General features: G+C 46.5%; 2 protein-coding genes across 12 annotated transcripts; both read right to left on the bottom strand.

Moving 5' to 3' along the window:
* Positions 1 to 436: 436 nt before the first annotated feature.
* LOC311425298 (uncharacterized protein) lies at positions 437 to 12,992 on the bottom strand. 6 transcript variants are annotated; one of them, XM_084501050.1, is made up of 7 exons: positions 12,860 to 12,992; positions 10,185 to 10,253; positions 6,680 to 6,758; positions 5,996 to 6,095; positions 3,511 to 3,591; positions 2,824 to 3,006; positions 437 to 2,362 (listed from the first exon to the last, which is right to left on the bottom strand). In XM_084501050.1, exons 3-7 carry the CDS (start codon positions 6,692 to 6,694, stop codon positions 1,041 to 1,043), a joined length of 1,701 nt encoding a protein of 566 aa, XP_084357176.1. In that variant the 5' UTR covers positions 6,695 to 6,758; positions 10,185 to 10,253; positions 12,860 to 12,992; the 3' UTR covers positions 437 to 1,040. The 6 variants fall into 6 exon arrangements, with proteins under 6 accessions (XP_084357176.1, XP_084357175.1, XP_084357177.1 ...); XM_084501049.1 differs by lacking the exon at positions 10,185 to 10,253 and having other exon boundaries at positions 12,860 to 12,969; XM_084501051.1 differs by lacking the exons at positions 10,185 to 10,253; positions 12,860 to 12,992 and adding an exon at positions 6,989 to 7,012.
* On the bottom strand, positions 12,803 to 21,720 carry LOC311425308 (butyrophilin subfamily 1 member A1-like). Of its 6 annotated transcripts, XM_084501085.1 has the most exons (12): positions 21,521 to 21,720; positions 20,648 to 20,750; positions 19,649 to 19,755; positions 19,408 to 19,573; positions 18,122 to 18,403; positions 17,438 to 17,545; positions 16,910 to 16,930; positions 16,438 to 16,458; positions 15,694 to 15,714; positions 15,300 to 15,320; positions 14,859 to 14,891; positions 13,031 to 14,224 (listed from the first exon to the last, which is right to left on the bottom strand). In XM_084501085.1, the coding sequence occupies exons 1-12, from the start codon at positions 21,566 to 21,568 to the stop codon at positions 13,587 to 13,589; spliced, it is 1,569 nt and encodes a 522-aa protein (XP_084357211.1). In that variant the 5' UTR covers positions 21,569 to 21,720; the 3' UTR covers positions 13,031 to 13,586. The 6 variants fall into 6 exon arrangements, with proteins under 6 accessions (XP_084357207.1, XP_084357211.1, XP_084357209.1 ...); XM_084501081.1 differs by having other exon boundaries at positions 12,803 to 14,224; positions 19,408 to 19,755; XM_084501083.1 differs by having other exon boundaries at positions 19,408 to 19,755; positions 20,648 to 20,755.
* Positions 21,721 to 22,539: the final 819 nt, after the last annotated feature.

Here is a 22,539-nt window from a genome sequence, read left to right as displayed (position 1 = left end):
AACCTATGCTCCAGCTCCCCATGACTCCTCAGCTGAAACCCGGGTGCACTTGTCCCAGCTGGGTCATTGCCCTACCCTGGGGGAACCCAAAGAGCTTCTAGCCTCCCATCACACAGGCTCTGCAGAGGCTGTACCCACAGGGGGTATCACGAACTCTTGGAAATTCTCCAAGCAGAGACAGCAGTTGGCCTCAGCTTTGCAGCTCTCCCTCAAGTCTTTGCAAGCCACCTCCATGCCTCAGCACCCATCCTGCTGCAGTCGTTTCACTTCCCAGCGCCCAAATTCTTCATGAGATGGGCATGCAGGAGCCATGGGGCCACCCCAGCTTCCCCCAACCGTCAGGAATCAATAGCAACCCTGTGCTCCCAGAAAACCAGCTCCACTTTATTGCACCTCCTCTTAAAGCAAGCATGACAAAGAAGCTGACACTCTCAAACCAAATTCATTGGGAAATTTATTCTAAACATTGCAGCATTAAAATCAAGAGCAGACACAGTGGGGAAACTGGGGAAGGAAATGCATTTGGAAGACACTGCATTCAGTAGCAGTGGTCCGCAAACCCCATCATCCATCTCCATCCATGTGGGGTCTAACTATTCAAAAAACCCTCATCTCTTATCCTACTGAGACCCTATCATCCCCAAACCCATCTTCCTTCCTTCCAGCAAGGTCCCATCTCCCAAAATTCCATTGTCCTCAATTCCAGTGGAGATCCACCACCACAAACCCCATCATCCTCCATCCCACTGGGCTCCCACCATCCCCAAAGTCATCCCGGAACTGGGAACTGACTGACCACCATGTTCCCTAAGCACTACGAGAAGCTGTGCCATGACCAACAGCTGCATGCCTGGTCCTCCTTAATTCACAGATGTAATCTTCAGAGGGTTGTTTGGGAGGAACAGTAAAAGTTATTCTCGGAGTTGAAGGCACGAGCAGCAGCGAAACTCAAGTTCTAGGATGGATGGGATGCGGAGGAGCTGCGATGTCGTGGGGATGGAGACCCGAAGGCCCCCAAGAAAGGGCTGGGCCAAACCAACTCACTCACTGTGCAGCTCCTTCCGGAGGTGTGTCCGCAGGTGCTTCATGAGGGAAGAGCTGGACATGAAGCACTTGGTGCATTTGGTGCATTTGTAGGGTTTCTCCCCAGTGTGGATCCTCTGGTGGATGATGAGGGTGGAGCTGGCCCGAAAGCTTTTCTCGCAGTATGAGCATTGGTAGGGCTTTTCACCCGTGTGGATGCGCTGGTGCCTGCGGAGGGACGTGGTCTCCCGAAAGGCTTTCCCGCAGTCGGAACAGACATGGGGCCTGGGCCCCACATGGCTTTTCTGGTGGAGGAGGAGGGCTGAGGGAAGAGTGAAGCCCATCCCGCAGTCAGGGCACTGATAGGGTTTCCCTACCAAGTGCTTTTTCCGGTGTTGGTTGAACGCCGAGCTTTCAAAGAAGGCTTCCCCGCAGTCGGAGCAGCGATAAGGGGGCTGACCCTGGTGGGTCCTGAGATGGGCTACGTAGGCTGAGTTCTTTGTAAAGCTTTCCCTGCACTGGGGACATTTATAGGTCCCCTCCTCCAGGTGGCTCTTGCGATGCTTGCTGAGTGATTTGTTGGCCATGAAGCGCTTCCCACACTCGGGGCACTCGTAGGGCCTCTCACCCGTGTGTATGCGCCGGTGGATGATGAGAGTTGAATTGGAAGTGAGTTTTTTCCCGCAGTCTGGACAGACAAAGATCCCGTCCTCTGTGTGGCTCTTGCGGTGCTTGCTAAGCGACTTGTTGGCCATGAAGCTCTTCCCACACTCGGGGCATTTGTAGGGCCTCTCGCCGGTGTGTATCCTGTGGTGGATGAGAAGAGCGGAGTTGGAAGTGAGGTTTTTCCCACACTCGGAGCACTGGTACACGTTGCTCTCGTGGTGGAGCTTGCAATGCTTCTGGAGAGAGCTGCTGGACACAAAGCGCTTCTCGCACTTGGGGCACTTGTAGGGTTTCTCCTGGCAGGGGTTTTTCAGGTGGTCTTTGAGGCTGGAGCTGCACACAAAACTTCTCCCACACTTGCAGCACGCGAAAGGCTTCTCCCCCACATGGACCCTCTGGTGCCGGTTGAGGGATGAGCCACGGCTGAAGCTCTTCCCACATTTCCTGCACGCGTGCTTGTGTTGCCCTAGCTCTATCCTTGATGAGCTCTTGTGTGGATGCTTCCTCCCATTGTGGCTGGAGGAAGCCGATCTCCGTCCCGAGTGGCTCTTGTGGTGCTCGTAACCCAGGGAAGTACCATCTTTGGGATTCCTCATGGTCTCACCACGCAGCTCCACCCACTCTCCCTCTTCCTCCTGTGAACTGTCCTCCGTCTCGCTTGTCAACCCATCACCTGCCAGGACAGAGGGAGAGAAACCAGAAGAACCATGGAAAAGTGTCTGGGAGAAGTGGGAACAAAGACAGAAGAATGAAGGACAGGACCCCACACATTTTTTCCCTGGAGGAGAACCATAAAAAGGAGGGAATTCACCACCAGCCTCAACGTTCAGGGTAGGGGGCTTGCAGGAAGGATGGAGAAAAGCGTCACCAAGAAGTGCTGTCAGGCCTCATCCTACCAGGCCAAGCTGATCTAGAAGCAGCAGCCCACCTCTCTAAGGAGAGTTATTAGGTATTTATGGATGACAAAGTTCAAAGGGTTCTTATGGCCTTGCATGCCCGCACCCTCTTCTACCATCTCCCCCCGTTTCCAGTATGGGACTACAGTCCTGCTTGTGGGTGGCCTGGAGTGATGCCCGGTGTGTGGACATGTCCCAGTGGGTGTCCCCAGCTCAGGGGAGAAAACAAGCCCCTTACCTGAGTAGGATGAATTGGAGCCGGAGGAACTTGCTGCATCTCGGCAGCTTTTCCACCGCTTCCTCTTCCTCGCCCACAGCCTCAGGAGGGGTCTCACCGGTTCTTCGTCCTCAGAGGTCTCGATGTCGGGGATCCAAGCCTCTTCCCCTTGCTCCAGATGAATGAGCAGCCCAGGGCTGTACGCTGGGAAGACTGCTCAGTTAGACAGCAGTGGACTACTGGGTAGAGCACAGCCACGCACGAAGCCTCATCACAGGGAACATGGCTGTGATCTTATACCTGAGCCCTCTGCAAAGCGAAAAGAAAATCCACATGCCCAGGGCTCTTTGAGGAGGGAAGGGCTGGGTCTTCCCAGAGCAGTATCTACACCCAGACACTCATCACTCAAGAGATCTCCAGGTGATTCAGAAGGCAGATGCATATACCAGGGCATAGGAAGCTTGAAGAGAGGAATCAGCCTCCAAGACTACTTCTCAAGAAGACAGAAAAGCCAAACAGCAGGGAGAGCGGATGAGAAGTGCAGAAAGTGCCCATCTGAACAGATTCTGGCAGTATGGAGCAGGAGGAAAAGGAAGGCTGGAGAAACAGAGAAAGGAGAACAGGTTGTGACCCAGGCCTGGCAGATGGCCTGGGTGCATCTCACCCAAGTGAGTTTTATTTACTTGGAGAAAAATCTGCCACACTCACAAGGTAATGGGCTGCCTCTTGTTAACGCAGAGACTTCAACCAGTTGAACATCTCCTCCAAGAGCAAAACGTTGCAGAGGGGCTAGGGGCACACAAAGCAAGAAAGGATGCTCAAGGACAGAGCTGGAGTGGGCAGCACTACACAAAGGCCAGCGGGCTGCACATCTGAACGGGTGACTTTTGTCCTCTTGTCTGCTAATGGGCACCAGTGTACTTCAAGCCTGAATCGTTGCCTTTCATTATTTCTTAGATGGAGCAGCTCAGCTTGACAAAGAATGCCAATACCATCTAGAAAACCAGAAGGAACCTAAGCTAAAAGGTTTAGTACTGATGCTACCCAGTCCCACAATGAAATTTCATTAGAAAAGAGCAACAAAGACAATAAAAGATCTGGGAAACCTGCAGAATGATGAGATTGAAATTTATCTGGGTCATCTGATGACAAAGCAACTCTGTTTCCTTTTTTGGTGTTGTCTTGCCCTTAAGATCAGAAGTTCCTAAGAAGCACAATAACTTGGGTCCATCTTTAGAGCCTCAAAACATTGCCTGGATGCAATCCTGCTCCCAAACACCGACTGGAAATCAACCAAGGAACAGCCCAAATCAAGGCTGTACCTGTCATTATCCACCTAGGGATCAACATCCACACATCACCTTGTGATGAGCAGAACCCCAAACCTTTCATTGCCCATCCCAGTGCCCTAAATGCTCAACTTGAGTCATCTTGCCATCTTGCATACTCTTCTCCCGGACCTGCAACTCACGTCTCCTGGCCGGAGAAGCCCATGGGCTTCATCACCCAGCTGTCAGGAGAGGGCACTGTGAGCCCAAAGGAGCCTCCCAGACCCATCTAGCAAAACCCCAAATTTTTGGTTTTAACTCAATTCAATACCAGCAGTTTTGCTCAAGCTGCAAACCATGATTGGGGTGTTTGAACCAACCACAAGGGTTTTGGCATTTGAGCCAAGTTCTCAGCTAAGTTTCTGGCTGTGGATTAAGTAGAAATCCCTAATTACTAAAGAAATTCCTAATTAGCATCATGCACAGAAAGATCCCCTTTCAGTTTTCTCCCTTGCTGTCCATAGCCATCATTCTGCCTTCTTGTCCTGCTGATATTTCTCTTGGGAATTTGCAAGAGAAGGGTGGAAAAGCAAAGAAACAAGCAATCTTGAGTGTGCCAAAAGCAGAATCAGAGTAGAGAGGGCCTGTGCAGTGCAGGAGCAAGTGTGTAAAGCAGGAAAAAAGTTTTGAAAAAGTGTAATTCCTTTGGAAAGGAGTCTTTTTTATGGCGTGGGGTCCCCCTGGTGGCAGGTCTTTTGCGCACCCTTAGCAAGCTCCCCGCGTGGTCCTGAGGTTGAATTGTCCCTGGTGCATGGCACAAGAATCTTAAAAGGTCCCATTGTGAATTAGTCAAATTCGTCAATTTTTTTTGCTGTCATTTTAGAGGAGGAGCAGAAGGGCTTTGGCCCAAGGGTAGTGTGGCCGAGCGGTCTAAGGCGCTGGATTAAGGCTCCAGTCTCTTCGGGGGCGTGGGTTCGAATCCCACCGCTGCCAGATTCCTTTTCTGGGAGCACAGGGGGACCCCAGCCCAGCTGGAGCGCACTGCAGGGTTACACAGCAGGAGCCCTGCAGGAGGGAGCAGAGCAGCACATCTGGGGTTCTGCTAGACCCAGTTTAGAAGCTGCAGCCCATTTCCAAGGACACCCGGGGAAGGATCCTGCTCCTGCCTCTGCCCCACGTTTTTCCTCCTTTCACTGCACATCCTTGTGCCTCTAAATAGTTGTAGGAAGCCAACTGAGTACTGAAGCCAGGGGGGTGAAGCCCTCCATGGTATTGCAGTGGGTGGTTTTCAGCCCATGCAGCATCTCCCACCTTCCTCAAGCCCCCTGCCCATCCCTGCAGCCCAGGACCCGAGTTAATTAATTTCTAGATCCATGCCAGCTTAATTAAAAGTACTTAATTACCAAAGTAAGCATCATGCACAGAGTTACTCAGGGAAGCTCCACAAGTGGTATATGGACAAGTACAGGGGAAATGCAATTGGATTTAGGGTTGATTCCACCTTCCCTTTTCCACAGACATCACCTGGGCAAGGTAAGGTCCCTTTGCATTTTTCTCCCTTGTTGTCCATACCCATCATTCTCCCTTCTACTCCTGCTGACATTTCTCTTAGGAATTTGCATGGGAAGGGTAGAAAAGCAAAGAGATAAGGATTCTCTCAAGCATCCCAAAAGCAGAAACCCACCACAGAAGTGCTCGCCAAGACATACAAATTACAAAGCAAGAAAAAAATGAGTTGAAAAAGCTGCATTTCTTTCAAAAGGAGCCTTGCTGCTTGAAACCAGGAATGGAAGGGCTACATGGAAATGAACTTAGGGAAGATTCAAAGACTGGTGTGTCCTCCTGAACACCGAGCTGCCTGTCATGGCTGAGGGACTGCGATGCTCCAAGGGAATTTTGGGAATGGGGGCAGAGGGGTTCCCTACCTGGCTCGAGCACAGGCGCCTGATTTCTCTGCAGGGGGGTTGCGAGAGACCATTGCTTATCCGTGTCAATCACTATCACCTCTTCGAATGCCTCGGGTACCTGGAGGGAAAAGCCAAAGTAAATGAAGTTATAGAAAAGAAAATATATATGAGGGTAAAAGTAAAGTGAAGACAAATTAAAAGCGAAGATGGAAATGTGAAAATAAGAATGTAACTTATGTGTAAAAATAAATGAAAATAGATGTAAATGAAAATGAAGGTGAATAAACATAAAGAAATGAAAACACAAATGAAAAAGTACAAATACGAAGGATAAATTGAAACGTAAATGAAAATTATAAATAATATATGTATAAAGAAATGACAATAAATATAAATGAAAACAAACACTAGTGGAAACAAACATAAACGAAAATTAAAAGTAAAATATATAAACATAAAGAAGTGAAAACAAACAAACGAAAACCAACACAAATGAAAAATTAAAATAAAATTTATAAATATAAAGAATAAAAAAAAAACAAGCACAAATGAAATCAAGCACAAAAACAAGCACAAAAAAAAAAAAATCAAACACCAAATATACATATATATATATGTAACTATAAAAAAAAATCAATATAAATGGCTTTAACAACCCCTCCTGGAGCTGGTATCCCCCAATGTGCCCCTTACATCCCATACCTGGGCAGACTCCATCGCTGATACCCGGTTTCAGGGCAACAGTGCCAGGTACAGTCCGGGGACCATGGCTCTGCGCATCCTACAAAAATTAAATTATTAGTGATAATAGCACATTAAGCCTCACACACACACCCCAAAACAAAACAAAACAAAACACTTTTTTTTTTCCGTATTTTTAGAGATATTTGGTTAAATCCAGCCCGGAGGTTTGAGGGAGTTATTTTGGGGATGGGAGGACTCATCCCCACGCCCCCTTCCTCCAAGCTTTAATTTTAGGGGCTCCATGTTACCTGTGCGCCCCCGCGTTACCTGAGCATCCCCGTGCTACCTGCGCGCCCTCCGCCGCCGCTGCCTCCCCCCTGGAGGAGGAGTCGGGGGGGGAAAGGGGGGAAGGTAGTGTTAGCCCACTCCCCTTCCCCTCTCCATATGCGGGGGTGGGGAAGGGCTGGAGCCAGCCCTGAGCACGATTTTGGGGATAAAGTTAGTTTTGGTGGTGGGTTTTTTTTTTTTTTTGGTTGGTTTTCTTTGTCTTTATTATTATTATTTTATTTTTTGCAACTCTGCCTGGCGAAGCTGGGAGGGAGAAATTTGGAGGTGAGAAAAGCTCTGCCTGAGCCCCCCCAGAACCAGCCCTGCCCAAGGAGGAAATAAGGAAAAATGGGGAATATTTGGTTAAAACACCAAAATGGGTGTCAGCCAGCAGTTGCAAACGCTCACTGCTGACTTCCCTGGGAGATTTATTGCAGTTACTTTAAAGCACATCCCAGTGTCCCAGTACTGATTTAATTCCCACACCTCTACCCCTACACAGAAATTAAAGGAAAAAAAAAAAATACAGCACAAACTTTCCATGATTCCCTTAACCTCAACAAAATTTTATAAAATTCTAAATTTCTACAAGAGTTTCTAAGGCAACTTTTTCCCCTTTCACTGTCCAATATTAAAGATAGCAATTTCCCTAATCGATGTGAGATCTGAAATAAAACAGGCCTGGGGTGGAAAATTCAACCCAGCACTGAACTTTGCTCCCAAAGGCCCTGGCTCGCTTTGAGCCCACAGCATCCTCAAACTCCCAAATTTTCCTTTCCTAAAGAAACTAACTTGCAAGGCGGGGGAGGGAGGGGGGAGAGGGGGGGAAGCACATTTCTGTTCTGCCCTTTTTTTCCAAATAAAAATTGTCCAGATTCAGATTTCCCAGGTAGAGAAACCTTCCTGAAACGTGGAGAGAGAGATTTTAAATTGCATTGTGCACTTAAAGTGAAGCTTTTTTTTTTTCCTGCTTGATTTCATTAGCACCTTCAACAGGCACTGACCCCTTTCTTTTACAGAAGAAAAAAAAAAAAAAAAAAAAGGAAAAGAAAAAGAAAAAAGGAAAAGAAAATCCCCGACAAATGTTTGTCTTTAGGAGTGCAGTTATTTCTTTATCACCCTGATGAATGGGAGCTGCCTGGGCTCTGCATTTCTCCCTGCACTACCACCCCCACCCCTGCCAGCTCAATTTCCTCCTAGACCCAAACCAGCCAACCACAATCTGAAAAAAAAAAAAAAAAAAAAAAAAGGCCATTTTCAAGTGAGACCAAGAGCTTCCATCACTTCCATCAGGAGAAAATTGTTCCTTTATCGCAGAGTTGCCCAAGTTGCCCAATTCCCAATTTTTTGGTGTCTCCAGGGTTTTTCTTCCTTAGTGGGTTTTACCGTGATTATTTATCAGACCAGAGAGGGTCAACCCCCCACCCACTCAATTAAATATCCTTAAGATTTCAATCCTTTAACTTTACAGTGCTCAGTAAATCCTATATAGGAGCAAAGCCCCCCCAAAAACATTGAAGAATGTTTATATGGTTTATGCCCTTGAGGTGTGATACATAGTCCTTGAGTAGAGGTCTACGAGATCTCAGCCACTTCAAAATGTGTAAAATTATTGCATTCACAGAAAATTTTAATGTTATTTAATGTAAATGTTATTTATATTAATGTTAGTTCATGTTATTTAAAGTTAATTTCATTTAATGATAGTTAATGTTAGTTTAATATTAATGTTATTTATGTTAATGTTAGTAAATGTTATTGTTAGTATTATTTGATGTTAATGCTATTTAATGTTATTTAATGTTAATGTCAACATCATATAATGTTATTTAATGAACAACACTGTCTTTTTCATAAGAAATCTTGTGTTCTTACCATCAACAAACTTTTTGCACAAGAAACTAGCTTTTCCACTCATCCACCCAAAAGCTAAATTTCAAATTTGCAGCATCACCTGCCTTTCAAAACCTCTTCCTTTATTCACCAAAGAGCCCTTTCTGCCTGCTGCCCCAAATAAGCCGGTGGCTTATGGTTTGGGTATCATTTTTTTTCTCTTCTGAGCTGTTTTTTAGCTTTTTCTGGCTGCAAATATTAATTGGGTGCTTCTGCCCTTAATCATCATCTCCCCGTATTTCCATGGAAAATGCAAGAGCTGAGATGTTCACCCATGGGGAAGCAGGGCTGGCCAAGGCATCCATCTAAAGCAATAAATATGCCAAAACCCACGGAGAATATGAAAGAAAGAAGAAATTTAGGAAGAAATTTCAGCTCCCCATGCCTACCGCCTGGCTGGAAAGTCTCTCAACTCCCCTGGGGAAAAAAAATAAAAAAAAATCCACCTTATCAGCCCTGCTATCCAGGAGCACCCCACAGGTGCCAAGTACCCTTTCTTCCAGAGATTGCTCACCTGATACATACCTAATGCAGCCCCATGCTGCTATTCAGCTTGGAAAGCCTTCCCCAGGCTATTTCTGGTCCCGGGGAACACTTTTTTTGTGTGTGCCTGCTATTCCAGCACAGGGAATAAAAGCCTGCAAAGCAGCACAGGATGGCTGGAAGGGACATTTGCTATTCTCCATGTGCAAACAAATGCTTTTTTTTTTTTTAGGAAAATGCACAGCAGCCTTCCAGCCTGCATGCTGCTTGATCTCTCTCTCTCTCTTTTTTTTTTTTTTTTCTTCCCAGTTTTCTGCTACTTTATGTGCTCAAGTGGGCCAAGAAATAGTGTTGTTTTATTTATTTTTTTCCTCTTCCCTCCTATCTAAATTTCCTTGCAGCTCTGCAGATAACATACAAAGAAATTTGAGCTGCTTCAAGGACTTCTACCCCCCAAAAAATGACCTCGCTCCATCCAGTGGCCTGGTTTGGGTGCACGGAAAAACAGGCTCCCCAGTTGCAACGGAAGAGGTCAAATCTCTCAGAAAGCATCTCCCAAAAGGCAAAACCACCCTTCCTTCTGCAAGAACCACCACGACCTTCTCATGGGACCTACAATAACCTGCATAGCCAAGGATACACCATTCTTGCACTACTCTAAGCCCATCACCCATTTGGGAATGGAGGAGATTCCCATGTTGACAAGCCTTTAGCTCTGGTCTGGTCACCATCATGAGTGTCCATGGCCTGGAGGTGAACCTCAAAAGTACCTCCATAGTGGTGGTCTCAACACCTGGCTTGCGACCCAGGCTGCACCCACCTCCTGTGGTTCCTCCGCTGTTTTTGGTCTCGAGGAATCTTTCTCATGCCCAAAGAAACTCAGCTTTCACTGCCCAAAAGGAGGGAAAAAGAAAAAAAAAAAAAAAAAAAAAAGGAACTCCTCTTGGAGGGACATCACATTTAATGGCTGCAATGCCAGCTTCAGACGTGAGCAACCCAAAACACCTTGCACACTTTCTTGTGCTAAGAGCTTTCAATACTTCTTTGGCCCCTTTTTCTATCCCCGTGCCTGCTCGGGCCCCACAGCTTTCACAGACTTCCTCACAACTCTCCCTTATCGCCTCCTTCTGTGCCGAAAAAGTCATAAATTTTGGTTTGCCTTCCCAGTAGCACGCAGGGCTCAATTTTTCGACCACCTGCCTCACACTGCCTCCTTATCACAACATCCCCAAGGCCCCTCAAAGCACAAAGACATCCTCTGCTTTGCTAAAATAGTAAAACCTGGGCATTTTATCATATTAAGTTGCTGAGCCCATGTAACCCTATAACCTCTAAGCCTATATAACATCATTGGGGAATGTGGTTCTTGGATATCCAGACCAGCTCAAGGAGAATCCATTGGATGGTCATCGGACGGTCATCAATTCTGTTTAGCTAAAATATGAACCAGCCACCCTGGACTCAGTTTTGGACACTGGATGGATTCAGAAACTTCAGTCAAAAGATTTGTGGTTTTAATAGGATTTTCCAAGGGGGTGTGATGTGTAGGGGCTGCTCCAGAGTGGGATATGGGGCTGGTACCCACTGATGGTCCCTTGGGGCATCTCTTGCCCAGGAGAATGCATCTAAGATGCACACTTAGTGGGGGGAATACTACGTGCAAAACCCCTTCCCATTAGATTGGGGCTGAAGGGCACATTTACGCTCCTAAAATTAGCATTAGTATCCATTTCCTGTATGTGAACCCAAAGGACACATTCTTTAAAATCCTCAGTCCCTCCAGAATAGGGTTAATGCAACTAGACTGTATATTGGGAATAAACCCTGGGGGTTGCTGTAAAGTTTGAATACAACCCTGGGATTTATTATTATAATTATTGTTGTTGTTGTTGGGAGGGGGTCTCTTTGCAAGATATACTAAGTCAAAAAAAAAGAAAAAAAAAAAAAAAAAAGGATGCCAAGGACCATGCACAAGGCTGCATCTCAAGAGCAAAGCCAGAGATTGGGATCGGAATGGTTTCTCCTCCCAGCCTGGCCTTGCAGGGATCTGCCATGGGTAGGTGCTGGGGGGGCTGGGGCTTTGTGTAGGGCCCCCCGGAGGGATGCTTCTGCCCATTGTGTCAGCCCCGGCCATCCCGGCCCCATTAACTTCCCGATGGCCCATCCAGGCAGCTGCCCAGGGGCTTAACCCTTTCCTCCCAAACTCATCCAGGACATTTGCCGTCATTGCAAATTCATGAGCATGCACAACCCACCCCCCAACCCCCTCCCAAAATAACTTTCTTCCCCAAAAATGTTCCAGAGGCAGCACCTTCTCCAGCACAAACCGCAGTCCCCAAAATCCCTTTTCTTCCCAAATTAAGTTTTTTGCCAGCCATGAACATTTTTTTTTTTTTTTTTTTTTTTTTTTTCCAGCTTTTTCAAGACTCTTCAAGGTGCTTATCTTCGTGTCAAGGAGTTAAAACTATGTCATCACTGGAACCTCATCTATACTCCCTCAAATATAGGTTCATCTGCCCAGACAGCTTTATTTGGGCTTCTCCCTACTGCCTCCAGCTCCTTTTCTAACCCCACACCAGTACTGTCCCTTTGGTGCACCCTTTGGTGCAGAAGACAGAGCCTGGAGTGAAAATCAGCTGTTTTCCCATAATTTGATGACAAAACACAGAACCATTCAGCTGAAGAAAAGAAAAGAAAAGAAAAGAAAAGAAAAGAAAAGAAAAGAAAAGAAAAGAAAAGAAAAGAAAAGAAAAGAAAAGAAAAGAAAAGAAAAGAAAAGAAAAGAAAAGAAAAGAAAAGAAAAATCTTCCACTTTTATTTCCTCATTGTTTTCTCTGTTTGTAGCCATTTATGGAAGCTTTCTGGACATGTCCAAGTGCCAAGGGGACACTTTATATCTGAGGAGATGGGATGCCCCATGACTCTGCAAGTGCATAATCTTGTATGCCATTGACTCTCCCCACCTTCTTTTGACTATTAATCCCAAACCTGCCTATAAATGAATTTTTGTTCCCCCCCCCTCCATTTCTTTAGAGAATCCAGTAGGCAAGATCCTCCCCTAGTGGCTCTTTTAATGCTACCTGTTGCTCAGCTAGCATTTGGTTTCTTTGCTCACTTATTTTGAGGCTTTTGCTACCCCCTTAACTACAAGACTGGGCTTTCTTTGTTCTGCAAACACCTCCCAGGGTTTTGGTTGAGGATTTTCCCTGCAAATGAAGGCCCCCTTTGCACACAGCTTTTGCTTGGCTGTGAAGCTGGCACTAACTGCAAAGCTGGTGGTGCTTTGAGGGGGGAGTTAATAGGGTGCAGTATGGAGCAGCAGCTCCTGAAGGACTGGGGAGCCAAGAACAATAACCCAGCCATAGCCCCATCCCATTCCCAATAAAAGAGTTAGAGGCAGAGGAATTTAAGGGGAAAGAGGGATGGGAGACAATCAGATCAAAGAGAATGACTGTTTATGTTAAAAAATGCCATTAACTATACTAACCATATTACCTGAAGCTGCAGTGTATAAACTCAAAGTGATGGATCATGGCTTGACCTCTGTCTTCTCCATTTGCAACCCAGGGTGAGCCACCGGCAGCTCCTTCTGGATGCTTTCCTCTCATTTTTCCCTTTTCAACAAAGGGAGAGTAAAATTCCCCGTCTAAATCACCCGCAAAGGTGTCACCAGCCAAAAACGCCATGAGGACACCTTTATCTAAGTAGCATCTCTTGTACACACAGGTGAGTTCAATGCAACACTTGGAGGAGCAGCAGGTGTCAGAATGGTGCAGAAATTGTCTGGAAATGCACAATAACCACTACCACCCACTCAAGAGGCCACGTTTCACAGAACTGGCAGGAATGGAGACAACTTGAAAAAGAAGGTGGAAGTGCACAGCTCCTTCTTCTCAGCCTCACAACCTGCCATTGGCATGGTGGGGTTTTCCTTCCATACATCAGGTGGGTGTCAGCACCCTTGTTGGTTTAGCATCCATGCATAGCCAAGGGTTGCAAATGAGAACTTCTGGGAGGAAGCAGCTGGCTTGGGGACGCCAGCTTAGGAGCAGCAAAACCCTTAGCTACTGTTACTATGCACAGCAGGAGCTGAGATAGTTCTGCTGAGGTGGATGGGGATGTGCAATCATAGATGGAAGTGTCTTGGGCCACCACAGTAGCACGATACAACTGGAAGAGTCTTGGGCACTTATAGACGACAGCAGGGATTTCGCAGCCTTGGTCACACCCTGCCCTCTGGTGTGCATGAGGTCTTTTGCCCTGTGGAGAGGCTCTTCAAGGGGAAGCATGAAGGGAGCAGAGGTTCCTCCATGCCGGGGACATGCGGGGCTGGAAGAGGTGACATCAGGCTGAGTTGGGCAATTGGTCCCACGCGGAACCAGGGACGGATCTTCTCCCCGCTCAACGGGGCCAGCGGGAAACTAAAGAGCAGGTCTTGGTTGTCAGCATTGAAAAAGGCTACTTTCTGTCCCTCAAAGTCCAAGTAAACCCTAATCATCCGGGGCACCTGGGTGAGGGCGAGAGCTGTGTGGTCAGGAGATGTCAGAGCCCAGTACTTGCCATTGCAGTGGAAGAGGGCCAAGATACCATCTTGCGGAGCGGGGTTGATCCACCCCTTCCTCTTCATGGACTCCCTGGCCACCCCCATTGCCCAGACCCCCCCTTTCTCTGTCCCCACATCCACCTCCCAGAAGCATCTCCCCGAGACAAATCTCTCCTGGCCCAGGACACAGTGATAGGTGTCGTATCTCTCAGGATTATCAGGCATGGGTTGCCGCACGTCTCCTCGCTGCACCTTCTTCCCATCCGTGGAGAGGATGAGTTGGGGGTGTGCTGTGTCCGCATCCAGAGTGACGTGCACTGCAGGGAGAGAGTCAGATGAGCCTTTGGGATGTATCCAGAGTGGCTCCAAGCTAAGATCTTTCCCCTTGCAGAAATGCGTTGAGACCTCACATGCTCAATGGTCAAAGCTTGGTGGTCTGTCTTAACTCCAGCGTGGTTCCTGGGTGCTCTTTGGGAGCTGCTTCTGGTGGGTGGGTGGGATGTGGCTGCCCCCTCTCAGGAGCTGAGTTTGCAGTGTGAATGTCAGCCACAAACCCAAACACAATTAATTTAGGGGTAGCCTTAATAAATAATTGGGTCTGTCTCTCAGGGAGGAACCAAGAGCATCACCCAGTGGGTCAGGGAAGGGAAGGGAAGGGAAGGGAAGGGAAGGGAAGGGAAGGGAAGGGAAGGGAAGGGAAGGGAAGGGAAGGGAAGGGAAGGGAAGGGAAGGGAAGGGAAGGGAAGGGAAGGGAAGGGAAGGGAAGGGAAGGGAAGGGAAGGGAAGGGAAGGGAAGGGAAGGGAAGGGAAGGGAAGGGAAGGGAAGGGAAGGGAAGGGAAGGGAACTTATTTAGTGGGACAGAAGAGGTAGGAAAGGAGACAGAAAGCATCAGACCAACAATGGTGTGGAGGCAGAGACTCAAGGACAGGCAAAGCATGAAGCCAAGGTACCTTCTTCCACTGGGACAATAGTATTTCTCCACCCTGAAACCAAACACACATGATCACAAGTGGGCTCTTTGGTGGAGAGGGATGTTGGAGGCTTTGGACCACTGGCTCCCAGGGCTGCACAACAGCCCCAGGCATTCTTCAGGTTCATTTACTTGAATGTGATTTCATTTGCAAAACTGGTGCAGCCTACACGGTGTGGGGATGCATCAAAATGAGAACAGTGCTTTCTCCTTTCTGGTCCAATTCATAATTCATCTTTTTTTTTTTTTTTTTTTTTTTTTTAATTCATCAATTCATCATTTTCAGTCCCCCAGGTAGTGTTTTGTAAGCAGCATTGGTGGGGTCACGGTACTAAGATTGAGTAAATCCCTCCGCCCACAAACATGCTGTTTGAGATAGCCTGATGCTATGATGGGGGGGAAGAGCAAGGATTAAACTTACGTAGTTCCGCAGCATGTTTCTCTGAAACAGAAAAACAAAATGAGCATGTTGTTAGTAGAAGCATTTGGGTCAAAACCCCACACATGGATCCCTACATATCCACCAAACCCAGGGGTACGTTCAGAGGTGCTTTTATAGTGCTAGACCTCCCATATCTGTCCAGGCAGAGACACAGAGCCAGAGAAAAGCAGATGAGACATAGCTATATGTAAAATTGACTTGAAGAAGGGATTTTGTGCACCCCACCGGGATGGAAGCAATTGGCGGGGTTGGTGCCACCATCATTTCTCTTTGATGGCATCTGAGAAATTAAACTTAGATGAAGAAAGTTAGGGAAAGCTCTTCTCCCTTGTCCTAGGGCTTTAGTTGGTGGAAGAAGCAAAAGAACACTTACGTATTTCCATATCACGTTCCCCTGGGGGAGAAAAAAGACAGGAAAAAAATCAATAAATGGGATTGCTGGAAAACACTAACTTGGTGCTGGCAATGCATCCAAGCTCTGGTCTGGAATTTGCTCTTTTCCTACCCAAAACATGAGTAATTGAGCTGTTGGAAAGTTATGCAGGTTTGGGGGAAAAAGCTTAATATGACTGTCCTAAGTGGGATTTTGATGGACGGCCTGCTTTAATTTGAAGGAAAGCGTTTCTTTATCTCACTTGTATGCCATTTCTGTTAGAAGTGTTGCCATTAAAGCTAGCTATTACTTTAACACAGGAAAGAAGCAAGTTCATGTGTTTATTGCTTTCTTGGATTGCTTTTTGGCAACAAGGTATAACTCTTTACTTTATTAATCTGAAAAGAAGGAAACTGGCCTCTTGAAAACCATACAGTTCACCAAAGATATAATTTAACTACCATAGACGTGCTATAGAGGGACTTCAGGAACCACAACCCATTCAATCAGAGATTTATTATATCAAGCAAAAAGGGATCTCGTCTTCCCTAAAGTCACTTACCCAAACTGGCCAGTTCAGATGAAGTCACGCACTTTGTTTGTTCCCCAAGACACCAGCAAAAGCACTGCTTCCTCCCCACTTCCTTTCCCCAACTCTCATAATGCAATTAAACAGGCATCCGGATGTAAGGCTCATTCTCCCTGCAGGATTACCCACAAAGACAGAAGAACCATGGTACTTACGGATTTCTGCACTACGTTTCTCTGAAAGCAAAAGCAGAAAGAAACATGTGAGCGGAACCTTCTTTTCTGACAGATAAGCCATGGGGGGACTGTTGGCAACAAAAATCTGCTTGGGGTACAGAGAATTGTAAAACTTCTTAACATTAATAAAATATCTGACAAATCTTGGTATCTGCAAGAGGAAGAAAAAATAAAAAATAAAAATAAAAAATGAAAGGACTTTTTCTATTATTTTTATGTGAGTGTACTTTAAGAATTTAAATGAAATCTGCCCAGTTTATTTCCTCTATTCCTCAGAATTATTTCACGTGGCTTTTTGTTGTGAAATTAGCCTGCAACCACTGTTATCAAAGCAGAATGTAGGAGATGCACACGGACACAAGACCAAGCAATGCCCAACCCTCTTCTGGTGGCAAAAAAAAAAAAAAAAAAAAAAATCCCCTTTGAAATGTGAAATGACAGTTTCTCTTACCAAGTTCTGTGGTGTGTTTGGCTGTAAGAAAGAACAAAGAAAGTGGCACAGATTAAAGGATTTATTCCACAATAATAATAATGCAATAATCTTGATAATATATCAAGATAATATATCAAGATTATTGATTATTAAGTTAACATATCAAGACTATTAATAATCTTAATAATATATCAAAATTACAGAATATCCAACTCAGTGTATTCTATGATTCTGTTGATGGAGATTTTCAGTTCAAATCTGCACTGAATATCAGGACTGTTTTGTTTTGTTTTGTTTTGTTTTGTTTTGTATTGTATTTTTTTTTCTCAGCCAGCACTGGTGTGGTTTATTGTGACATTGCCTCCCCATGGTTTACATAAGGGACTCCGGTAGTCTTACAGCGGGCTTATAGTGCCACCTGAAGGGTGGCATTTTCAGAATATTTCCACAGGAGAGGGGTCTAGCAAGTAGTGTCTCAAAGGTATAGGGCATTTCAGTTTGGTCTTAGGAGCCACAACCCCTTCTTGCAGTTTCCTAATGCCTTACCTTGTAGCCAATAAAATATCAATGGCAAGAAAATCAGCAAAGCCAAGCAGACGGCCAGGATAGCAAAGAAAGTTACCATCCAGGGAGAGACCTCTGGGAAAATAGCATCTGAAAGGGAAAATGGCCAAGGTGGAGTTAGTGCAGACATGGAATGCATTTATGTGCGTGGGTGTGAATGCAGCTACACAAACACGGTCACGCTATGTGCTTACATACAATTAGTGTAATGTGAGACCATAACAAATACAAATGGGAAAAAGTCTTTAAAAATGATACAAAACATTTTTGTATTTAATGTCCTGAATACATGGAAAAGTGGTATCTTGCAAGTGCTCATTCTCCTTCTCCTTTGTGCACTATCATCTTTGTTGAAATATTTAGACCAGAGGCTGCCATACTTTTATAAAAAATCTTTGCTTCAGAGCTGGCTCTGAAGAAAACTTAGCTGAAATGGACATTTTATTTAAAAAGTTCAGAAAATCCCTGATTTGATCCTTTGTGGTTCAGAAACCCCAGTTCAGTTCCTCCTCTATCTCGTCCTTTCCTTCTCCATCACACTCTTGTGTATGGAGTGTTGCACCTATAGGCACCAGAATAGGGGAGAAACTGGTCCCCTGTGTGTAAAATTAAGGGAAGAAAAACCTGGTTTGAGTTTTTAAAGCTTTAATTCTGGTGGCAGCTCACCTGATATGTAAATTGAGGAGTCCTTCTCCTGCGGAAGTCGAGTGTTCTGGACAGAACAGGACAGGTTTTGCTTTGAGTTTTTGTGAATGATGATGGTCTTTTCCACCTGGAAGAAGCCGTTCTTGTCTTGGGAGGTAGATTCAGTAAAGGAAGGAAGCTGCTGTCCCTGGAAATCTCTCCACAGCATCTCAGGCTTTGGGTACCAGCCAGCTGCTCGACATCCCACTCGGATTCCCCCATCTTGGTAATCCTCCACGGACAAAAGTGGGCTGGAACCTGAAACTAGCATGAAGCAGACATCAGCCAGACCAACAGAAACACAAGGAGTGCCCATCCCAGAGAAGGGATTTTCAAAACCCTAAAAGCTTTTCCCTTTTCTTGACTGCTGCAAAAATAAGGCAGCACTGATAAAAGACACCCATTGTAGTTTCTGAGCTTGGGGTGGAATCCAATTATGTTCTTTTCTCCTATTGTCCTCCTTCCTCAGGGGAAACAAAGGAACCCACACCTTTTCAACTTTTGGTTTCAGGGAAGGTTCAAGGCTGACCTATTCACCCCCAGCATCATCCTCATGGTCAGAAAAGAGCCGTGAAATCAGGCCAACCTTCTGGTTCAGTCCATTCTACAGAGAGCAATGGCAGAAAGATGCAGCAGATGGACTGTACCCAGGATCTGCACCCAGACAGATAGATGCTCATCCTGTTTGCGAGTCTTCTCCATACTAAGAAATGCAAGACCTGTTGGGTTCAGGAGAAAAAAATCTCTATCTGGGACACAGAAGAGAGGTGTTTGGCTCCTCTCTGCTTGCAATAGCAATTCTTTTTAGCTGGAAACAGCTTGGTGCTTATCCCACCCTTCCCTGGGAGCGATGTTTTAGGTCATGTCCCACCTCGAGTCAATTTGTGGACCATGTCCCTCATAGGACAATCTGCACAAGAATGTATCTTTGGCTACAGCTGTGCTATCAAATAACTCTCCTGCTTCTTCCACAGGATCTCTTTTGAAGCAAACCAGCTGGAGGGCTGTGGTGTGAGATGCTTGGCCTGGGGCAGCCCAGTGTTAGCTGCTGAGTTTGAGGATGGTGCTGCTGGTTTTGTGAGGTTTCAGGGGTCTGGTGTTGAGAAAAGGCCCTTGTCTGGGGATTTTAGGCCATGTAGGTTGGGGAGCTGCTCATTAGGAGCTGGGCTATTATACAGGGGAAATAGAAAGGATTTCTAAGTCTTCATAGGGAAAATGGTTGAATCCAGAAGCCTTTCTCATAGGCAATCCTGCCTCTGGGGTCTTACCTGCTACTTTCAGCTCCAGAGTGGCTTCTTCATAAAAATTCCCATCTTTAATGAGACACTGGTACTGTCCCTCATCGCTCAGCCTGGTCCTGAGGATCCGCAAGGAAACGTTTCCATTGGAGACACCCCCTTTCAAAAACTCTGTCCTCCCCTGGTACTCGGGCATCTGGGAGGAGAAGTGGTCCTGCCCACTCTGGTAGAGATGCACATAGATGGAAAACCGGGAGCGGAACCACCTCACCTCCATGTGCTCAGCGTTCATCCTGGGGGAGAGGTGACAGGGCAAAACGACGTCCCCTCCCACGGTGGCCGTGATGGGGTGATCAGACCCCAGGACTTGGAACTGGGCTGCAAACAACAAGTTTAAAGGCTTCTGTTTGGGGTGGTGTTGGCACATCCAAGAGCAATCAGCAATCAAGCATAAGGCAGTAACACGATGGGTGCAAGGATTGGGGCACCCAGCATACACCTGCCATCAAAAGTGGGGCTGGAAAGCAGCCTAAAAAGATGGAGTTAAGCCTGCTGAAATGAAAACACCAGCACATGCTGATGTGAGATGAAGCAGCCAGCTGAAAGCTCCACAAACATTGGAGAGAACATAACAGAGGGAGAAAGGACAGGTTTGGGGGCACAGGAATAATAAAGACAGAGCTTAGTGTCTGCTCTTTGGGGATGCTCACTTCTCCACACCCTCCACCCTCCTGCCCCATATGGAGGGCATCCCCCACTGATGATGGTGGATTCCCCTAAACAGCATAGTTCGGGCACATCTGAAGTGATGCTCCCCAGAGTTGTACCCCAGCAGATTTGCTATTTATCCCACCTAGCTTTTAAAATGGGCTTTCAATAAGGTGCACAGCTTCTTCTTCCCCGTCACTGGGGCTATTTAGGAGATATGTGGATATGGCACTAGGAGACGTCGTTTAGTGGTGGGACTCAGGGGGTCATGTTGATGACTCGATGATCCTGAAAGTCTGTTCCAACCTCTTATGATTCTCACTGTCTCCTCCTAAATGACCTCGATGGAAGGTTTAACCCATATTTGGTTGGGGTCAAAAGCCCTGAGTTACAGAGCAGGGCTAGAAGCACTGTTGGTTTCTTAATGTCTAACTAACAAACTGTTCCCACGGGCAACTTCTCAGTGTATATCACTTTTCTGTAGTATTATCAAGCCAATTATAGATATAAAAATATATAGCAAATGACAGATTCCATAAAAGAGGCAGAAGGAGATCCTTACCACAATCCAGCTCATGAACATGAAAACCAAAGAAAATTGTGGCACAAGCCAGGACAAAGCTGCTGCAAAGGAAGCAGGAGGAAACCAACATCTTCACATCCACCTTCACTGGGAAGAGACGAACAGCAAAAAAATATATATATATAAATCAGTGAAATGAGTATAAAGATGAGCATGGTGCAAAGAACATCAATATGAAAAGGTTTTCCTAGGGGAAACTTGATTGCGAGAACCTGCAGAATGAGGCAATAGTTAAAATTTAAAAAAAAAAAAAAAAAAAAGACTGAAGGTCAGGTAGCTCCTCTTGTATGGGCACCATTCCGACCTTTCCAAGGGGAAAAAATAAATAAATAAATAAATAAATAAATAAATAAAATTTGGTGTCCACAATGTTCCTGGTCCTGCAGACTGGGCACTGCTTTCACATCTCTGCAAGGGCTCAGCCTCCCTTGGAAGGGATTTTTTTTTGGGGGGAAAAAAAGACATTTTCTCCAGTCTGTGATGCTCCTTAGAACAAGGGGGAAAACCTGAAATTGAAATACTCTTTAAGAGGGTGGGGGATACAGAGAGAAAAAGCCTTCTTCTTGCTCCTGTATGTCTCCAGGATGTGGTGACACCAGGTAAAGCTGCAAAATAGGGGTCACATTTTTTTTTGGGGGGGGGGGCACCCAGAAGGAGGGTGACCCATGATGGATGCCACAGGTGGGGACCTAATTGGCTGCAGCTTGAAAATAACTCATCCCAGATTCAGGCCCAGCTGGGGTCCTGTATTGCTAGGGATCCCCAAGCCCCCCATAGCTTCTTGACCTCCCCCCTCCCCCCGATCCTTAATAAGAAGCAGGGGGTACTCCAAACCCCAGGACCCTGCCATACCTCTCCTGAACCCATCCAGACCGCTGCTCCCCGGGGTGGAGGAAGCATCACAGCTTTGTACCGCAGTCCTGCCCCGCTTTCAGCTTGCTGGGGGCTAAGAAGGGGGGGTGGGGTGGGTCAGAAAACCCCCGAGGCTGTGAGGACATAGGCAAGTTCCTGCCAGCTTCCCCAGCTCACCAAAATTACCCTCTGCTTCCTACTTTCTGAGCACAAAGGGTGGAGCTGAACCCGAGAGCCGGAAACCCATGGCTTGCATGGGAGCCTCAGAGACACCCTCCCAAGGTGCCGGAAACCTCATGCACTGCAGCAAGTGCTTTGCACACATCTTCGTGCCTGCCACTGGTGCAGTAAAAATGCACAGCCAAAAGTGATGCATTAACACCTAGGTGACACTTTTGCAGAGAATAATGCTGGGATGCATATGCACATGTGCTTCTATGAGTGCCTGGGTGCACCCATGTGTATGTGCACAACCCAGGAGCTACAAATATTAGGGATGCAGCCAACTTCGGTCTCCTACACACTCCAAAACCTCACACTCCTGCTGTCCCCAAAAACACCTTCGTGTTCTTTTGGGGATGCTGCTCATGGCGGGCATCAGGGGTGGTGCACTGGGATCCAGCTGGGGTGGAGTTAATTATCTTCCAGCAGCCCCATGGTGCTGTGCTGGGGTAAATCAGTGCTGATAACACGTGGATAGGCTGTTTGCACTGTGTCAAGGTCTCCTTTGATTCTCATTTAAACAAGGGGATGCAAGCAGGCTTGAGCTAACCACAGAAATATCATTCTCAGCTTTCAAACAGAGAGGAGGAGGTTTAGAGGGGCAAAGTTTGCTTGAGAGCTGCCCAGGCACACATCTACCCATGGGAAGCGGTGAGTGGCCTTCACAACAGTTTTCTTCTGCCTTTTTTTTTTTTCCTAGTTTCTTTAATTTCTTTCTTCCGCTTCTCCTTTCCTTATGGAGCTATTTTTATCTTGGCCCCAGGTGGGATGCGGTCAATCTGCTGTGGGGGGAGGAG

This window comes from Aythya ferina (genome assembly GCF_964211825.1).
Source record: "Aythya ferina genome assembly, chromosome: 30".
Lineage (NCBI taxonomy): Eukaryota > Metazoa > Chordata > Aves > Anseriformes > Anatidae > Aythya > Aythya ferina.
The sequence above is the reverse complement of the archived record's forward strand: the minus strand, read 5'-3'. Positions and strand labels throughout refer to the sequence as shown.

What these genes read in the sequence shown, in the direction of transcription:
- LOC311425298 (XM_084501047.1), bottom strand. Translation starts at nt 6,266, where the DNA reads ATGTTTATTCACCTTCATTTTCATTTACATCTATTTTCATTTATTTTT. An exon ending in AAGAGGCAGCCCATTACCTT is followed by an intron (nt 3,007 to 3,510) that starts GTGAGTGTGGCA and finishes CAGTCTTCCCAG; the next exon opens with CGTACAGCCCTGGGCTGCTC. An exon ending in CTCCAATTCATCCTACTCAG is followed by an intron (nt 2,363 to 2,823) that starts GTAAGGGGCTTG and finishes CTGTCCTGGCAG; the next exon opens with GTGATGGGTTGACAAGCGAG.
- LOC311425308 (XM_084501081.1), bottom strand. Translation starts at nt 21,568, where the DNA reads ATGCTTCCTCCACCCCGGGGAGCAGCGGTCTGGATGGGTTCAGGAGAG. An exon ending in GGAACGTGATATGGAAATAC is followed by an intron (nt 15,321 to 15,693) that starts GTAAGTGTTCTT and finishes TTTCTGTTTCAG; the next exon opens with AGAAACATGCTGCGGAACTA. An exon ending in TATTGTCCCAGTGGAAGAAG is followed by an intron (nt 14,225 to 14,858) that starts GTACCTTGGCTT and finishes CTCTCCCTGCAG; the next exon opens with TGCACGTCACTCTGGATGCG.